This window comes from Lissotriton vulgaris, chromosome 3_1 (assembly GCF_964263255.1).
Source record: "Lissotriton vulgaris chromosome 3_1, aLisVul1.2, whole genome shotgun sequence".
In the NCBI taxonomy this organism is placed as follows: domain Eukaryota; kingdom Metazoa; phylum Chordata; class Amphibia; order Caudata; family Salamandridae; genus Lissotriton; species Lissotriton vulgaris.
This window is the reverse complement of record NC_141689.1, coordinates 1,540,997,727-1,541,014,692: the sequence shown is the minus strand read 5'-3', so window position 1 is coordinate 1,541,014,692 and position 16,966 is coordinate 1,540,997,727. Positions and strand designations below refer to the sequence as shown.

General features: G+C 41.5%; 1 protein-coding gene across 1 annotated transcript in view; it reads left to right on the top strand.

The window, feature by feature from the left end:
• The window catches only part of TET2 (tet methylcytosine dioxygenase 2), a 214,354-nt gene that overhangs the window by 165,614 nt on the left and 31,774 nt on the right, over positions 1–16,966 (top strand). The window contains exons 4-6 of the mRNA XM_086962040.1: positions 5,372–5,465; positions 10,115–10,323; positions 16,444–16,594. Of these exons, the coding sequence (XP_086818166.1) occupies positions 5,372–5,465; positions 10,115–10,323; positions 16,444–16,594 (454 nt within the window). The remainder of the gene's footprint in view (positions 1–5,371; positions 5,466–10,114; positions 10,324–16,443; positions 16,595–16,966) is intronic.

Genomic DNA, 16,966 nt, shown 5'->3' with positions numbered 1-16,966 from the left:
AATGGCAGCCTTAACTGATTGACTCTGACTAAGTGTTAGTGGGCGCAAGAGGAAACTTGGAACTTCTGGGTGAGTCATAATAATCATTTGGTTTATGTTGAAGAAGCTTGACGCAGTAATTGGTCAACAATGGATTGGATAGAGTAGCGAGGAGGCTACATTTGGCATAAGGTTGTAGTTGGAGTCTGAAGAATGGCTACAAGGCAGAATGACTGACTGGCACAGAGCTGTAGCAGAATGTCTGAATGGCAGTAGACAGTACTAGAACGACTAGAGGGGCCAGAAGAGAAGCAGGAGATAAAGGGCAGAAGAGCGGGCTAGGCACGTGAGAAAAGGGTGGACGCCAGAACACCAGAACCAAGAATGGAGCTTCTTACTGGAGGCTGCTAAACATCACATTTTAGGAATTAAAATGATTGACAAACTAACCTGGATAAGCTTTTCGAGTGCATTAGTGTACAGCATACCTGCACAAATTAAATGGTTCCAGAAATGCACCTCCTAAAGGACATCAAATGCATTTATTTTAAATCTGGTTGTATCTCAAACAAACCTAATAAAAACTTGCTCTGTTATTCAAGACCTAGTTTCTGAAGCCTGGTCTAGGGTCCTATTGAATCTGTGCCCTACTGCATTTAAATTACGGTTGTGTTTTCTGGGTGGTGGAAGAACTGCTATTATCTATCACATCCAAATCTTTATACTCTGGCTTGCAGTCATAATTGTTTTTTGTTCATCCCTGTTGGTGGTGCCTTGCTTTTTCCTACATGAGGACTTCTTTCTGAAGTATTTGTCATCTGTCCGACCCTATTCAAGGCTTAGCTGCAAAGGGCATTACCACTTTCTGACATAGTTGCTCTGTATTGTAGAAAATCCCTCTGCCAGAAACCCACTGAAGGAAACATTGTACACAACATGGCTCAAGCATGTTTCGATTTTTGAGATTTAGGCAGTTGGAGTGTGCTTAGCTCCAGAACATGGCTTTTACTGATCCTTAGGCTTGCGCCCACCTTTTTTAGGTCTCGCGACCTATCAATGCGCGCAAGCGCATTGAGCGGAACGAGAATTCATGTCTCGAAAATCCTCGTGAAACCAAGGGCTTCTTGCGCTGCGGTTTTCATTGAGTTCACGTGAATCACGTGACCAAACAAGCACGCGCGTTCACGGCTGCAGAGCACATCAAAGGGCTTCGCCCAGCGTGCGCTCTGCGGCTTCTCCTCCCCTAATTGAATTATGGCCGGCCGCAGGCCGGCCGTACTTTCAGTTTCCCGGCAACGCTTGTTTATTTACGCCCCCCACCAGGCTCTCCCGCCCCCATACAGCTTCCCTCCTAATCCGCCTGCCTCCCCTCACTCGGAATCCCGCCCCAGGCTCTCCCGCCCCCATCCGGCTTCCGTCACAAGACGCCTCGTGCATTGCATTTGCACCCGGCCCCCGATAGTTGCTCCACTGCTCACTGAAGCGAGAATGTATCAGGTTTTCTATAATATTTTCTTCTTAAGCTTGAAGTGCGTGGATATAGTGCACCTGACCAGCTTGTATCCTTTAGCTGACCAAGATGGCTTGTGGACATAACAGATTAAGCAATGTCGCTTCATTGCATTCGCTTCTGTGTGCCTCTTTGGTCCCTGTTACTGTATTTCTAAATAAATAGTCTCAGAATAGTTTACTTGTATACATTTCTCGTAGAATCTTGTAATTGGTACATTTAGGACACTTTACAACATGGCTTAAACAGTACTCACCTAAAACATCCTCCTAAGGCAATCCATATGTATATTACTGTGAGGTATAGCGTCACATTTGCCTCGAACGTTTTAGTGCATTCATCTTCCAATCCGGTTGTAACACCTTGCCTCTTCATTCATGTCCGTTCATGCAGCACCTCCCGCAGCCTCATCACTTATGCAAAACGCTTTTCTATCTCAGCACAAATGGTCTTTAGAGCAATTGTTTGAAGTGTCATTTTTGGACAAATTGCTTTCATGCGCGTGATGATGAACAGAGCAATGGCCGCGCACGAAAGCGCGAGGGCAAAGTATACTATTGAAATAAATTGCCACGTCCACGCACTTGAATAAACCATGGCGTCCGCGCAGGCTGGGCATCTGGAGCCGCTCCTTATGTGTCATGAACTCCACGCAGTCGATTTATCTCATTTGTCGTTGTTTTCTAGGCCAGGTTTTAAGGGGTTTGAGCACAGGGCGCTAGTGCCAATAACCACAATACAACGCTACTCGATCACATACTGCGTGGTACGCATTTTATTCACGTTTCACATTGTTGGGTGACACGCGGTTTTGACATCCCTGCAGTAATCCAAGGGACATTTTTTTCCAGTCCATTTTGACTTCAGTGCGGGTGGTTTTCTGGTAGCAGGCACTCTGTTTGTTTGCTTTGACATTGAGTTTGTGTTGCTAACAGTTTGTGATTGCTGTTTGAGATTAACTAACACGTCTGCATTCACCTGGATGGAGCTCCCGTCGTGCACTTGGCGCCATCAGAGGGCTCTCCAGGTGCCACGAGCGTGTGGCTTTTTTGCTTCTCACCCCTGAGCAGCAACATTGTACTGCGGTTATTTGCCGTCATTTAGCTCTCGTGCTCTCAAGGCACAGTGCGCACATTGCACTGAAAAGTACACTAATGTCAACGCCTATTATTTCAACGCGGACGATGTGGTTTAGGACGGAAAACCAGAATGCTATTGGACGCGATTTAAGGAAGATGAATGTTGAGAAAATGGATATTAGAAATTCTAGACGGGAAATTAACAACAAATACCATGAAAGAGAATATTTCTCCGTCTGCAAAAGGTCTAAGCAGACAGATGTGACGGTGCCTAGGTGGAATGGTGTGTCTCCTGGAGCTTGAAGTGCACTGTCCGTGTTTTCACCAGTATTTCCGTGTGGTTGCATTTCCGCAGCTGTTCAAATACATGCGCGTACAAATGATCTGAGCTGGACCCCTTTGTTGTGGTGATCGGGTACAGCATGCAGTCTTGTGTAACTAGTGACGATGTAAGGTTTTGTCTCGGAGTCCTGTCCTGGCATTATTCAGCTGGTCTCAGTTTCTTACAGCGTTACCTGCCTCTAATCACATATGCAGCTCAAACCCTGTTGCTCTATTCTTGTCACTCATGTAGTGGCAGGGTCGGATTGGGATTGAAAATCGGCCCGGGCACACAAAAAAATCGGCCACATTTGCATAATGCCTTTCCTCAAAGAAGGTGGTAAAAAAATGCACGCATTCATTTGCACTGGAGAAACACACCTGAAAACAAGTGAGGCCCCTTCTATTCAGGCCCCCTGCCCCCGCTCAATATGTGCACACATTAATGGGCCGGCCCAGCGAGACAAAGGGAGTGTGACACCTCTTCCGGTTGCTAAACGGGGGTAATGAGCGCCCATTTGTCACTAGAAAGGCCACTCAGACACCCACTGGGCCGCTGGCGATGTTCCAACAAGAACAAGCACTGGCGTTGCCAATAGGTCTCGCTGTAGGAAAGTTGGAGCTATTGGTTTTGTAAATGACAAAGCCCTTTATGTTTTTAAAATGAAAACAAAAATAAAAGGCATTGTTATTTGCAATTGTAATAGCTCCAACTTTCCTACTGCGAGACCTATTGGCAATGCCAGTGCTTGTTCTTAAAGTATCATGCCGTTTCTTTGCCCAAAGTTGCTCAATGCTTGGATTTACTGCACCCTCTAAACTCATCTAAATGGTTCTCAAACACTGCTGGACGTTATTGTTAATTGGCTCTTGTTTACTGCTCAATCTGCCACTAGGGTATGGTACCAATACATTAGGGGCCTTACTTAGAGGGATGTTACATCGCTGGCAAGTGCATCAAGAACACATATATATATATATATATATATATATATATATATATATATATATATATATATATATATATATATATATATATACATACACAAATATATATTATACATGTATAAATGTCAATTAAGTGATATCTTAAAAATTAATATTAATATCAATGAAATTAAAAGGAGTTAAAAGTAATATCTGTTTAGGTGCATAGTAAAGTACTAGAGATGCAAATCATGCAATGTAAAGGTGCTCCTGATGTAATGCCTCTCCGATGTCAAAAATATAATGTAATGACTCCTTATGCAATGGTCTTCTATGTAACGACTGACATTCACCACTAGTATGGTACCAGAGATACCATGCTAGAAACAGTGGGGCATATTATCAAGGGGGTTTATTTCCGCTTTTTTGGCTTTAAAAGCCAAGAAAGCGGAGATAAAATTATCTGCCTATTACCTAGCTGTCGCTAACACCAGTTAGCGACAGCTAGTAGGAGATAGCAACCATCTTGGGCCCCGCTTTGCATGTCAGTGATATTTATCACTAATGTCATGCAAAGTGGGCGTGCCAAGATGTTAGCGACTGGAAACAGTCGCTAACATCGCTATCTCCTATTACCAACTTTTGGAGATATTCACGCTAAGCGCGAATATCTCCAAAAGCTAACGCCTGCCCCATAGCAGTTCTTAGCCATGTTATCCAATGGTAGGTGGATAACATGGCTAAGAGCATTAGCTCGGTAATGCATGAATATCGCTGACTTTACAGCGATATTCATGCATTTTGGCCGATTTTTATCGCTTAGGAGATAAACCTTGATAATAGCAAGGCTCCTAAGCGATAAAAATCGCCGCAGCTCGGCGATAAAAATATCGCCGCTAAACCAACATAACGATAATTATCACTAGTTGTTGGTAATATGCCCCAGGATTTTTAAATAGTAATTTACATGGTCGAACTCATTGTATTTTATTTTAGTACCAACAAAGCAGTTCCACACCATCCCTAGGATACTAAATATGGTTTAAATATTTACCTTTTAGTGAAAAATAAAACATATCTTTTAGAAACACAAATTACTATTAAAGACAGGCTTCTACTTAGGTCGGTTTACCTCTTCAGATATGTTTGTCCTAATGATAATGGGCCTGGAAAATGCAGCATTCTTTACTACAACAGTAGCTGCTTGGAAGATGATTCTATAAAAATGTGTAGATAACAAATGAGTAGTAGTGTGTTTGTTCTGTTAAATAAAGTCTGGCAGTACCTTTTATGTGAACTACGGCAGAGTCTACTCGGGTACAAGAAAGTGTTCATGCTTTTTGAGTGTAAACTAAGCAAAAACATATATCTGATCAGTTTCTAAAGTTAGAGTGGTTTATATGTTGTGCCCTCTCGGCATTTAAATATATTAGGTACAGGTATTTGTGCTCTTAGGAGCATTTTCTCATATGGCTCTCTGACAAAAGAGAACGCTTGGTTTTCCTGATAACATGTACTATTATAATATCTGTAATGTTCTACATTTTTCTTATAGGTTTGGCGAGAAGGGTGATGCTATACGACTAGAGAGAGTGGTCTACACAGGAAAAGAAGGCAGAAGCTCTCTGGGATGTCCTATTGCTAAGTGGGTATGTATGAACGCCTTAATTGACGATTCTAGACTTGGTAAGGTTGGTACCTCTGCACAGTGTAACTCGTAACATGGACAAACAGCAAAAATGTAATTTAGTGGAAAATCGATCAAACTTTTTTCTAGGTAAATTTGTAGTTTACTAAGTTTTAACAAACATATGCACTTCGAACAATATATAATGGGTTAATGCAAACGGAACCCTTGACCACTGTAAAATAGAACACTTTAGATAATCCAAAAATGTGCTTATTTGAGTCGACCCAGAGTCTTCAATTTGCAAATAAAATCAAACTCTCCTAAAGGTAACCAGGGCCTAATTTGCCATTTAACAAATTACTGAACTTAGGACAAGCACAGCACATGTGAAGTATTGATTTTGCCTCTTCGAAGCAGCTTGCAGGCCTACTTCTCTTCCCCTTACCCAGACTGGAACTTGATTTATCCAAAACCACATACAATTGTGCAGAGCTCAAAGGCAAGACGCCTTAAAGCCAAATAATTAAAATGATCCTTTAAAAAAACACACTCCTAGACTTTTTTTAAGATGACTTAAAACGCGGACCTAGAAACCCCCTCATCTGTTAAGCAATCAGATTGGTCTAAGCTATATGACCACAACAAACAATATTTCATGTTGATTTTTCTCTGGTACCCTCCAGATGAAAACTGAATTTGCAATTAAATTCATAAGAGAAACGTTCCTGGCATTCATAACTTCTGTATCAAGCAAGCAGGAGAGGACATCCCCAATTCTTTTCCCAGTCAACTTAATTGACTTTTAATTTCTTCATTGGAAGCGACAGTTCTACTTTTTAAAGAGATTTAACAAACTATGCCATAGACCATGTCGTCTGCATAGAAGAGAGCGGGCATGTTATCCTTCCAATTAGGCGGGATTAGCTAATACTTCCGGTAAATCAGAAAAAAAAAACTATTGGATTAAGGGCATCCCCTGTTTCACTTCTGCTGAACACAGGACCTTGCTTGCCAGATTTCCACTTCCGTTGACCTAAATTTCAACAGTTTTACAGAGATGTACAATAATTGAGTAAGGTATATGGATACATTAATCATTCAAAAAGCTCAATCGATGTTATAAAATACAGTGGAGAAATCCACAAGTCACAATATAATTATGCTATTCTCAGCACGAATGATCTCTTGTCATCAGTGCAGCCACGCTGTACATTGTGAAAGTTGTCATGTTGAAAATGGTTTGGGTTTTTGAAAGTCTATTTATGCTAACTGTTAATAAAAATTGTGACGCAAATAATGTCACCAAAATTAAGCAAAACAAAACCGCCTATTAGCCTGCAGGGCTATTCATCCTACTGATTTGTCTTCTTTTCTTGAAGAGTAGACAATTACATTCAACATTTCAACTAAATTGATGACGCACCTTTTATTGCTTCCATCCATGTGACTCAACTAACTTTTCACTTTATGCTGGAAATATATTGCTTTACATGAGAAGCAGTTTTGCCCTCTGCCTTTTAATTTTATTATGTAAAAAAATTGCACTTCTTAATTTAGTGCAGTTATAAATTACACATTCTTTCATCTCCTTCATTATTTATCTACATGACACATCTACTCTAAAAACAGCCCTGATTAGTAAAAAAAAACTGTTGCAGCACCCCATTCCATTCACACATTAACATACTAGGTAATTCTTGATAGGAGAAAAAACACAACATTACATAATTTTAGTCTGTTATAGAAACACTCTAGGTTGATTATTTCTCCTATACTATTCAGTCAGTTTACAAAACGTCTGTTGACATGACCCCAAATGTCAGTCCTTCATCAGGATATTTTGTATTTCAACCCGTTAAAGTTAATCACCCATTCTCTAAAATCTTTATGTATCATGTGTTTTATTAGATCAATCCTTTTGATCATTTACCTCACACAGACACTTGTTGGGTTCTAGTATTGCTATTTTTTTCACCAGTCTCACAATGTTTGTACCTCCAAATACCTCAATTTCCTTTCACATGTTCTATGCGCTTTTGTTGTATGTCCTTTAGGCTGCTATTTCCAGTCTTTGTCAGTTAGTGCTGTACAGGTCCCTCACTTGGCTAGGACTTCACCTGGCCAAGACTATTGGCAATGTCTCTCTATTCTGGTATGTTTCTCCTTCTACATAGTCTTTCATGTCTGCAGTAGTAGTTCGTTCTTTCCTATCAGGATTTTATCGGTATGTTAGTGAGTGAATGAAATTGGATGTCTGAAAGTTTTTTTGTTTTTTTTAAATTCTTCAGGGCAGTTTTTAGAGTATGGTGAGTAAATAGTGTGGAATGTATAATTGCATTTGAAATTAAGGAGAACAATTTCCAAAACCTTGTTGTACAACACAAATAAAAAAGACTGAAGACATTGGTGATTCTCCTTTTTTTGAGATACTGAGGAATATATTCCCAACGCAAATTGAAAAGTTAGTCTGCAGGGCTTCATTGGACCATAAGCTTGAGGACTTCTATTCATAAGTACTGGGGATTGATTTGAATGAACATCAATCAAAACCTCTGGCACATTCATTTGTAGGTTATGTTATCTTTGCAGTATTTGGTTAGTTGCATCTTCTATTAGAATAAACCTGCAGTTCACTGGGCTGTCTTGGATGTATGACTTCAGAGGCTAATTGAGTGCTGGAGTGTTAGTAAACATAGGATTTGTTTCAGGTATTTGTTTTGTTTTTCGGACAGTATTGTATTAGTTGAGCATGTTGAACATTTGGTTAAATTGCAAGATGAGTACAAGTAGTTAGATGATTTGGTGGAAGGGTCTTGTTCACATAGCCAGAGAGCATGGGTTTAGTGTCAGATGGTGGGGCCAGATGTTTTTATCATTTTGTACAGATCTCTTAGGATGGTGGTAACCTCCGTTGCCCACGGTTAGTCTATTCATAGCTCTATTAGTTGTGTGGCATGAGCGAGTTGTGTATCTGTCTGATGTTTTATCTGTGTGTTGTTTTATATTTGTTTTGTAGGTTTTGGTGGTTAGTGCTATTGAAGGCAACATATTACAGACATTTTACGGTGTATCTGTGGTGTGGTGTGGAGTATATATGTGAGATATTCTGTCTGTTTTTGTTAGGTATGTGTGCAGGAACTATTAACAGATGGTGCTATTTAGAGCAACTGTACGACATAAGTGCACTATGTCGTATTTGGGGAGACTTGGTGGCGCATGTTGTTCAAAACAATCTCATATCTACTGATGATCATCCTCCTCGCTCCAATATCTTTAGCAACCGTAGTTTCATAAATGTTAAAAAAACTGCTCTTTAGGCAATTTGTAGGCATAGTTTGGGTGTACCTTAAATACCTTACCGCCATCATGGGGTATATGATCTTTTGCCCGTCTGTAGCATAGCAGTACCACAGACAAATGATTGATGAAATCCTTGGTCTCATTAATATTCAATCTTGTCTCTAACCCTCCAGTTGCCCAAAAGTTCAGTGCAAAACCCCAGGTCTACAGCTATTGAAACAAGACCTTAGTCCAGAGCCTTTACTACATGAGCCCAGTTAGTAGAACTATCCTCCCTTTCATCCGTCACATCTGGTTTAGGGACAGAAAACGTCTTGTTTCTCCTTAGATGCACCTACATTTTGATTATACACATGACATTCAAGGTATGCTTTCTGTGGGACAACTGTACCAAGACCAGTAGCATTCAACATGCAACTTCTCATACTGTATTGGACAGCCTTAAAGTATCGCAGTTCAACCCCAGGCCCCCATATCATGCTTATGATGATGTCTTACGTTTTTAATTCTGATCAAAGTCCAGCCCTTGTTTTTGCTTTTTCCTGAGGGCGATAACAAAAACATTTAGGTGGCACATTTATCCATGTTTGTTGAGTTGCATGGACCACTGGTGTGCTTCCGCTTATAATACGGTACGTTTCAGTAGAGGTTTGGTAACTAAAAAGCCTCCAATTTCTTGGGAAAACTTTCAACAGGGAGTAGATTCACCCAGCTGAACTTCTTCAATTACAGATAACATTGTGCAGGAAAATCATTGAGTGAAAACCACTCTGTGTCTGGTTTCCTCCAGAAAATGGCTGATTTGTAATTACCAGAGAACTCTAAATCAAAGTATTTGTTAAAATGCAAGCTAAATTAGCAGCGCGGAAGCTCTGTCATTGCTGACAGGTACATGACATTGCTCAGCAGACGCCATGTTCATGCAAAGCAATACATTCTTACTTGACGTAAAATGAGAAATCTAAAAGTTAATTTGACATGGTGAAGATCAAGTGATAACATCTGTAACTGAATAACTTGAGGTTAACTAGATATTAAACATTAAAACTCCTACCCACGTGGATCGATTTGACAGCACAGTTATCATCAAATTTCAAATAAAATTCAAATACGTAAATGTAAAACATTACGATTTGGTTAAAATGTATTTTTAACGAAAACACATTTGCATATAGAAATCTCACTTTCCTGTGTGTGCAGTAGAAATGGGGCATTTAATTAAACGTTTAAGGCAGCAATCTGTTCTGTGAGTTTAATGTGTGGGGTTCATCATGTTGCATTCTCTACACACAGGGTTACCTTCAGAAGAATAAACACATGGCTTCATTGATCTTATTGTCTTTTTCTTGCTTTTTGTTTGCCCCACAGGTAATCCGAAGAGGTAGCAAAAGTGAAAAGGTGCTTTGCTTGGTTCGAGAGCGTGCTGGCCATTCCTGTGAGACTGCAGTGGTGGTGATCGTCATTCTGGTGTGGGAAGGCATAAGTCGGAGTTTAGCTGACACATTGTACAAGGAGCTCACAGATACTTTGCCGAAGTATGGCGCCATTACTGCTCGGCGTTGTGCGCTGAATGAAGAGTAAGTGATGTCAATCAGACCTGCTTTCAGCCAAGCGATAAACCTGCTGCTCACAGGAAACATAGCCATTTTGGCTAATCATTTGTTTTATGTATTTGTCCATTGTTTATCTAATCTGCTTCCATCCTGTTCTAGTACCTCATTAAGGCAATTCTAGGCAACCACATAGGGAGTTATTAGCAAGGAGACCCCAAATGTCTCTAACTATGGCCATTGGCAAGATTGTGGGGGTACAAGATGGTACTTTGCATATGATGCCAGAAATAATCCCATCATCCCTCTTTACAAGTTTTTGGGGGCTTTTCAGATACTGACAAGAATATTAATGTATACAATAGATCAGTTTCAAAGCATTGGTGGTGTAACCAACAACCTCCACCGTCCATTATGGGTCTAGTGTATTTTGGTTCAGAGACAAGGTTCTGGGTGTCAGAGCACAATTCAAAACTGGTTGTGTAGAGTTTGGTTTTGTAAGACAGTCATTCAGGGCATTTAGCAGAGGTCCTGTGCGACAGGCAGAGGATTTTAAAACAGATGTGGGCTTGCACTGATAATTAGTGGACTGCCGTGTTCCACAGTGATCTAATACCAACTGATATTTCAAAGACTCAGTACATAATACATCACCTCTCCACATGTTGTGACAACATCTTCAACATGTGTGCAATGAATTAGTGATATAGGCTGTGCAGGCAGCATTCACATAACTGAGAGAAAACCTGCTCCAGGAATCAAAGTTACAACCTCCTGTTCTTTCTGATAGCTGGATTCTAATTCATGGAGTTTAAGTCTTTATGTTGCACAGATCATATCTTAGTTAACTTCCTCTACTCTGCCCTAAACCTAATTATGCAACCATCCAATCTCAACTTTCTACTACAGGAACCAGAAAAATATATACCACAACTTGCAGAAGCCTTTCAAGCCATTAAGGATCCACCACTGGCAACCCACAGTACAATGCTATCCTGACTAGAAGACAAAGACTGCCTTGCGACGTGGTTTCTGTTTGTGATTCCTGGTCAACAGCTTCTGACCCCAAGTTGCCACATACAGCTGCCTAATGCCCCGCCCCCCTAACAAGTGAAATGTGGAACCCTTACGGGGTAAATACTACTGGTCTCAGGCGGATTATATGCATTTAGTCATTGTTCAATTTTCACAAACCCACAGACCGGTAGGCAGATTAGAAAGCTCACCGTGTGTTGTTTTCAAATGGTTCTTGGTTTTGTGTGGTCATCATAACCCACCCATACACAGTGACAGAGTTGTATGTTCACAGTGACAGTGCATTCATGTACAGATAATCACAAGCATGCAGGAGAAGCAGCGGTGTGCAGTCAGCCACGAAACTAGCAGTCAATCCGCAGCCACCAACAGAGAGGAAGCTGCAGTGAGAGGCAGAGCGCCCGGTCATAGAGCAGCATTTGTTCACTCATTCGCCGACCAGTCAGTGAAAACTAACACACTCATGGAGCACTCTTATAACCTCACTCACATGGAAGTCAGTCACTCCCACAGCAGTCATGGGTATTTCACCGCAGACCAGTCAATTGCAACGCTGAGTAGTTTGAGCCGCAGAGCAAACGATGTTCAGCCAGTAACAGGAAGAAGTCAAGTGCAGGCAAAGAAAGAGCAGGCACACAGATTGGTCCCAACCCCCACTGTCCATCAGCCTTTCCCCGGAAGTGGCTCTTATCCCCAGCGTGCTGCAGTGCCCTGTGTTTGCTGGCAACCTTCTGTGCGCTCGCTAATAACTGTAACCCTGGAACATGCCTGCCTTGCTGGTAAGGGTGGGAATTACGAGCACACTTGCTGCGATGTCACCTCCTGAGCGGAACATTCGCAATCACTTTAGAGAAATACTTCTATCCAAATCGCTAAATGAATATCACATTGTAGTAAGATCACTTAATTGCTAAGTAATTAAATAAAGAAAAAAATAAAGGCGTACAGGCATGTGAAAGGTGGAAGGGGTCTGCTTTCGAGGGGTAACAAAGGAGGAAGTGTCCAAGCAGACTTCTGCACCCGTGCAGCGGTAACGCAGCATACTTAAAACTTTAAACAAAATTTAAAGTAGGTTAGGAAGCAACCACCTTTACAGAAGCTGACATCCCGTGCGTGCTGTGTCCCTTAAAGAAGTAAACAGTTATTGGAACTGCAAATGAAAGCTCCAGAGTTAGGACACAGTAAAAGGTCCAGTCCTCATGGGAGGTTATAAGTGAAGACACGACAATACTAAGGAGGGACTAAGAAGTCTATGTACCAATCAGAAGCCAACATTTATGAAGGGCAATGACATAAGCCAATTTCAAATATGGGTGGAGAGTGGGCGGAGCTTCAAAGCCTACTCCAATAAAGCATGCCTTGCAGAGCGAGCAGCGCATGAGCGCTGCCCTTAGGTTCGACCTATAAATGGTGTGAACTACTGATATCTGCAACACGCGATTTATCATCGCCCGCCCAATCTTACTTCAATTCTCATCTACCTCAACGGGACCTCTTCAACCAAATCTATCACCAAGCAGCTCCAGTAAAAAGACAAAGATGATCCTGAATCAACGCTTTGATCTTGAATAAGCATCCAACTGCTATCCCACCTCAAGCTTTCCTGGACTACAAAGGCATTGAAAACCGCACCACTGGAGGCCCTTAATCTGTGTGAGGGGGCAGCAACAAAACTATAGAACAAAACATCTGTCACGTGCACTGATTGTAATGGACCTCTCAGCACAGCTCTGAGAGACAAGTGCTCTAATACTCAAAAGACTTCATTTGCAATAACAGTGGAAATCACTGTACAAATGCAAAGTCTTGTTTTGCAATGCCCAACCATTTTGCAGAACCTTTTGCGCAGTAAAGTATTGAGGAAGGACAAGGGGAGCTCTTCTTCCTTGTGATTCGCAAGGTAGTGCACAAATGAATCATGACCATCCTTGTAGTGAGACAGTAGGGAATGGCTGTCACTTGCTGAGGGCAAGAGTTAACAATTAGGCTGTCAAATTTAGTCTGCTTACGCAATGCTTTTCCAGGTTGTAGACATAGGGAGATGATGATAGTGGTCTTGAGGACCACTGAATACACTCTCTGATGTCGCAATCACAATGGACCACTGTTTGTGACATTGTGACACCTGCTCCTCTAAGGGGGTCACAAAGTAGACACATTTCATATGTGAATGCTGGGATGGATGTCCACTATCCCATGCAGCCCTCCCCCCTGGCATTTGCTACTTCGCAGGAGTCACAATTCAATACTGCCTCACTAGTGTTCATTAAACAGTTGGTCTGTCTCTTTTTGCATAGGCTCTTGAGTGTGAGGCATTTGAGCACTCCTTGCACTGGAAAGGGAGAGTGTGGTGACGGTTCAATGCCAAATTTGCACTGAAAAAAGACCCTTTGTGGATACTATACAAAGGCCTTCAGTCAGGCACACATTTTCACACAATTGACCGCAATATGCTGTTCAGTTGCCTGCCTGCACACACATGAATGGGAAAGACAATCCTATTCTCCTTTTTTCCCTCCTTGAGGAATCACACTCAGCAAGTCAAACTTGCTACCTCCTGTCTGATCTTACCACCATCAGTTGAAGAGCTGTTCTGGGATTGATCATTTAGCCAACTATCTAAATTGTTTTAATAGCCTGAATGCTGCAAGCACATTGTGTCAGCAACCACATGCATGCAAATGACAGCCAGACACATCTCAAACGAAAGGATTTGAGGATCTTTATGGGTGACAGGTTGCAGGAAGGATATTTGGCATTCGATTGCGCTCTATTAGTTGTGCCCTGATAATTGAAAGACCAAGATTTCAATCCTTGCCTTGAAGATCAAAAGATCAACGTTCCATCCATGGGTCAGACTCTTTGGGATCCAACCCACTCCCACCCACATCATCAATGTCCTGGAGCACAGCAGGTGCCTTGTGATTCCTCGTGACCAATAGCTACATCAGTGCTCACCCCTCTGAATCATCAAAACCGTTCTGAGGATGCTCTGATGAATCACAAATAGACTTATTTGACCAGAATGTAGTATAGATTAATGTTTAGGGTGTTGCAATTGCCCAGTAAGCTGGTGATAAGTGCTGCACCACCAAAGCATTATGTGGACTAAAAGGAATGATATTCTGCGGTTACTCATTTGGAAGTTGATCTTACAAAATAACTATCTTGCTTTTGCTGGGAATTGGAAGTTATCCCCAAATTTCTTCCAGAGTTGCTGACTTGAAAGTGTTAACCCTGAATAATAAAGAAGGCTGGATCTGAGGTGTGTGTTTGTCACCCATAAATCGTAGCACTGAGCTCATGAGGAGTGTAAGAAAAAATGTATGCCGACTCACCATAAGGTTACGTTCACCTGCATCGATATTAAGTAGTCTGTCAATTTGTATTACTAAAAATGACCTCTGAGCCTTCCACGGTTTTGCCAGACACCCTGCACACTTTTAGCCTGTCACTCTTCTACTCATACCCTGTGCCCTGATATCCACGATTATCTACACATCCTTAGCCATGCTATGCACTGCACAGCCTCAGCCGTGTCCCACATATCCACAGCATACCACGAATGCCCTCAGATGGGTCATCAAACAGGATTGTGGCAGCACTTGAAGCTGCACAGAAATAATCACCTTGCTTTACATCAGCAAGGTCACATAGCATTGTGGGAGATGCAGTTATTTTACGTTTCACTTTTTCATTCATCATTTTAGCAGTTTATACTGATCAATTTTAAAGTTGGTATCTGCTTTTTTTCAAACAATTAGTGCAGTTTCCTTTTCACTGAGGACTGCCTTTCATTTAAGGTCTTCAGAGGAGCTAAACCTGTTAGGTGCTGCTGAATTCTGCAGAATATTTCAAAAGATGAAGTACCCCAGTAAAGCAACACTCCTGTTCAGACGATAGGCGTTGGAGGGCTGATTTTAAGTGAAGGCTATTGTAGGGCACTGCCTTAGGTAGCTGGGATAATAGAGGTTGACAGATTATAACAAGTGTCTTAAAAAGGATTTGTTACTGGGTAGTAGGACCACCCAATTGGCTAGCCATTATATTGGGTAGGCTCTGAACTTTCTTACTCTGGACCTGAGCCATGCACTCCTTCTGCCAGTCTGTTGGGATGCAGTTGTCTCTTCTGCTGGGGTGGCTCCATACTAGTACAGTGGGAAAATTGAAGATCTCTAACGTAGGTATACACATTTACTCTCCTACCCTTTACTTCTACGAAGAGAGAGGAACAGCAGGGAATAGAGCAGCCCACAGAAAGTGGTAGCTAGATTTTTAATGTGAGAGCTAGATTTTTCATGACTAGCAACAACTAGACATATGTATGCTCTGATGTTCAAATTGTGTGCAATGCTGATGATAAAAATGCAATTTATGCATACTGTTAAATGTTTCTTTTTTATCTACAAATCGAAATTAGAAATGTTTTAAATTTAAACTGTTGATTAAAACTATTTTTTTATTTTATTTGTAAAGTGTTCTTAAAAAAAGAATTGTGAGGTTTGTTGTCACTGAAAATGTCTGTGAGTGGATTGACCAACCAGAGGAGACTGTGGTCTTTGTTTAGAGTTTGGTCAATATAGAACATTCACCAAAATGTGACGGATTTCCCAACCGCAAACCTTGCAGTTACTCTGTACCACCATGTTTAGCGTCAGTCATGTTTGTGATGGCGGAAAAAGAGTACTTTTTTCCTGGTGGGACTGCCAGAGAAAGCTTGGGGTCCCAAACAGAAAAACAAAGAAATGACCAGCTCTCACTGGGTGTAAAATCCCAGCACATCAGGCACATATTTTAATTTAGATAACAAACCACTGCTTTAGGGGATTTGTTTTTGAAAACCAAAAACCTTTGCTGTGCAGGCACATTAAACAATGCACCTTCTCAGCAAAGTTTCAGTGCCTTCAGATGAGCTGTCACAAAAGGCTCTGCTAAAAGCAGAGCAATCTCACCCTTACTTGTGGAGATGTTTACATAGGGCAGGCTCGCAGAATACATCCATCCATTGATCTGGTGGACTAGCAGGCCAGCCTACAAACATTAAACAAGGCCCTAAGTGTAAACTTGCACTTCCCTCTGAGTGAATTTTTCCACTATCTCTTTTTTTTTCAGACGTACATGTGCATGTCAAGGGCTGGACAGTGAGACGTGTGGTGCCTCCTTCTCCTTTGGGTGTTCGTGGAGTATGTACTATAATGGATGCAAGTTTGCCAGAAGTAGAGTTCCAAGGAAGTTTAAGCTATCTGGTGATGATCCAAAAGAAGTGAGTCTCCTTTTTAAAACTGATATCTTTCCTTCAATTTCTTCTTCATAAATCTTTTTGTTTTGCTTTTTGCCAATAAAACAAAGAGACTCGTTGTATAGTGAAATTGATCAGTAACCAACACCATTCTGCAGAACATAGGCAGTCTCACGCACAACAAAAGCTGGTCATTAAAATCCCTCTCTGCTGGTCAGGAGAGGGTCCATTTTATCGGAACATTGATGTGAGGACTAAGTTGGCCCCCCAAATGGCACATTCTCACTGTAATACTGAATAAACAAAGGCAGCCAGGGACCCGAAGCCACACCACCTGAAGAAATCACCAAAATAATGATTCCAAGTTGCACGCCTGTAATGGTGCTTATCGACCAT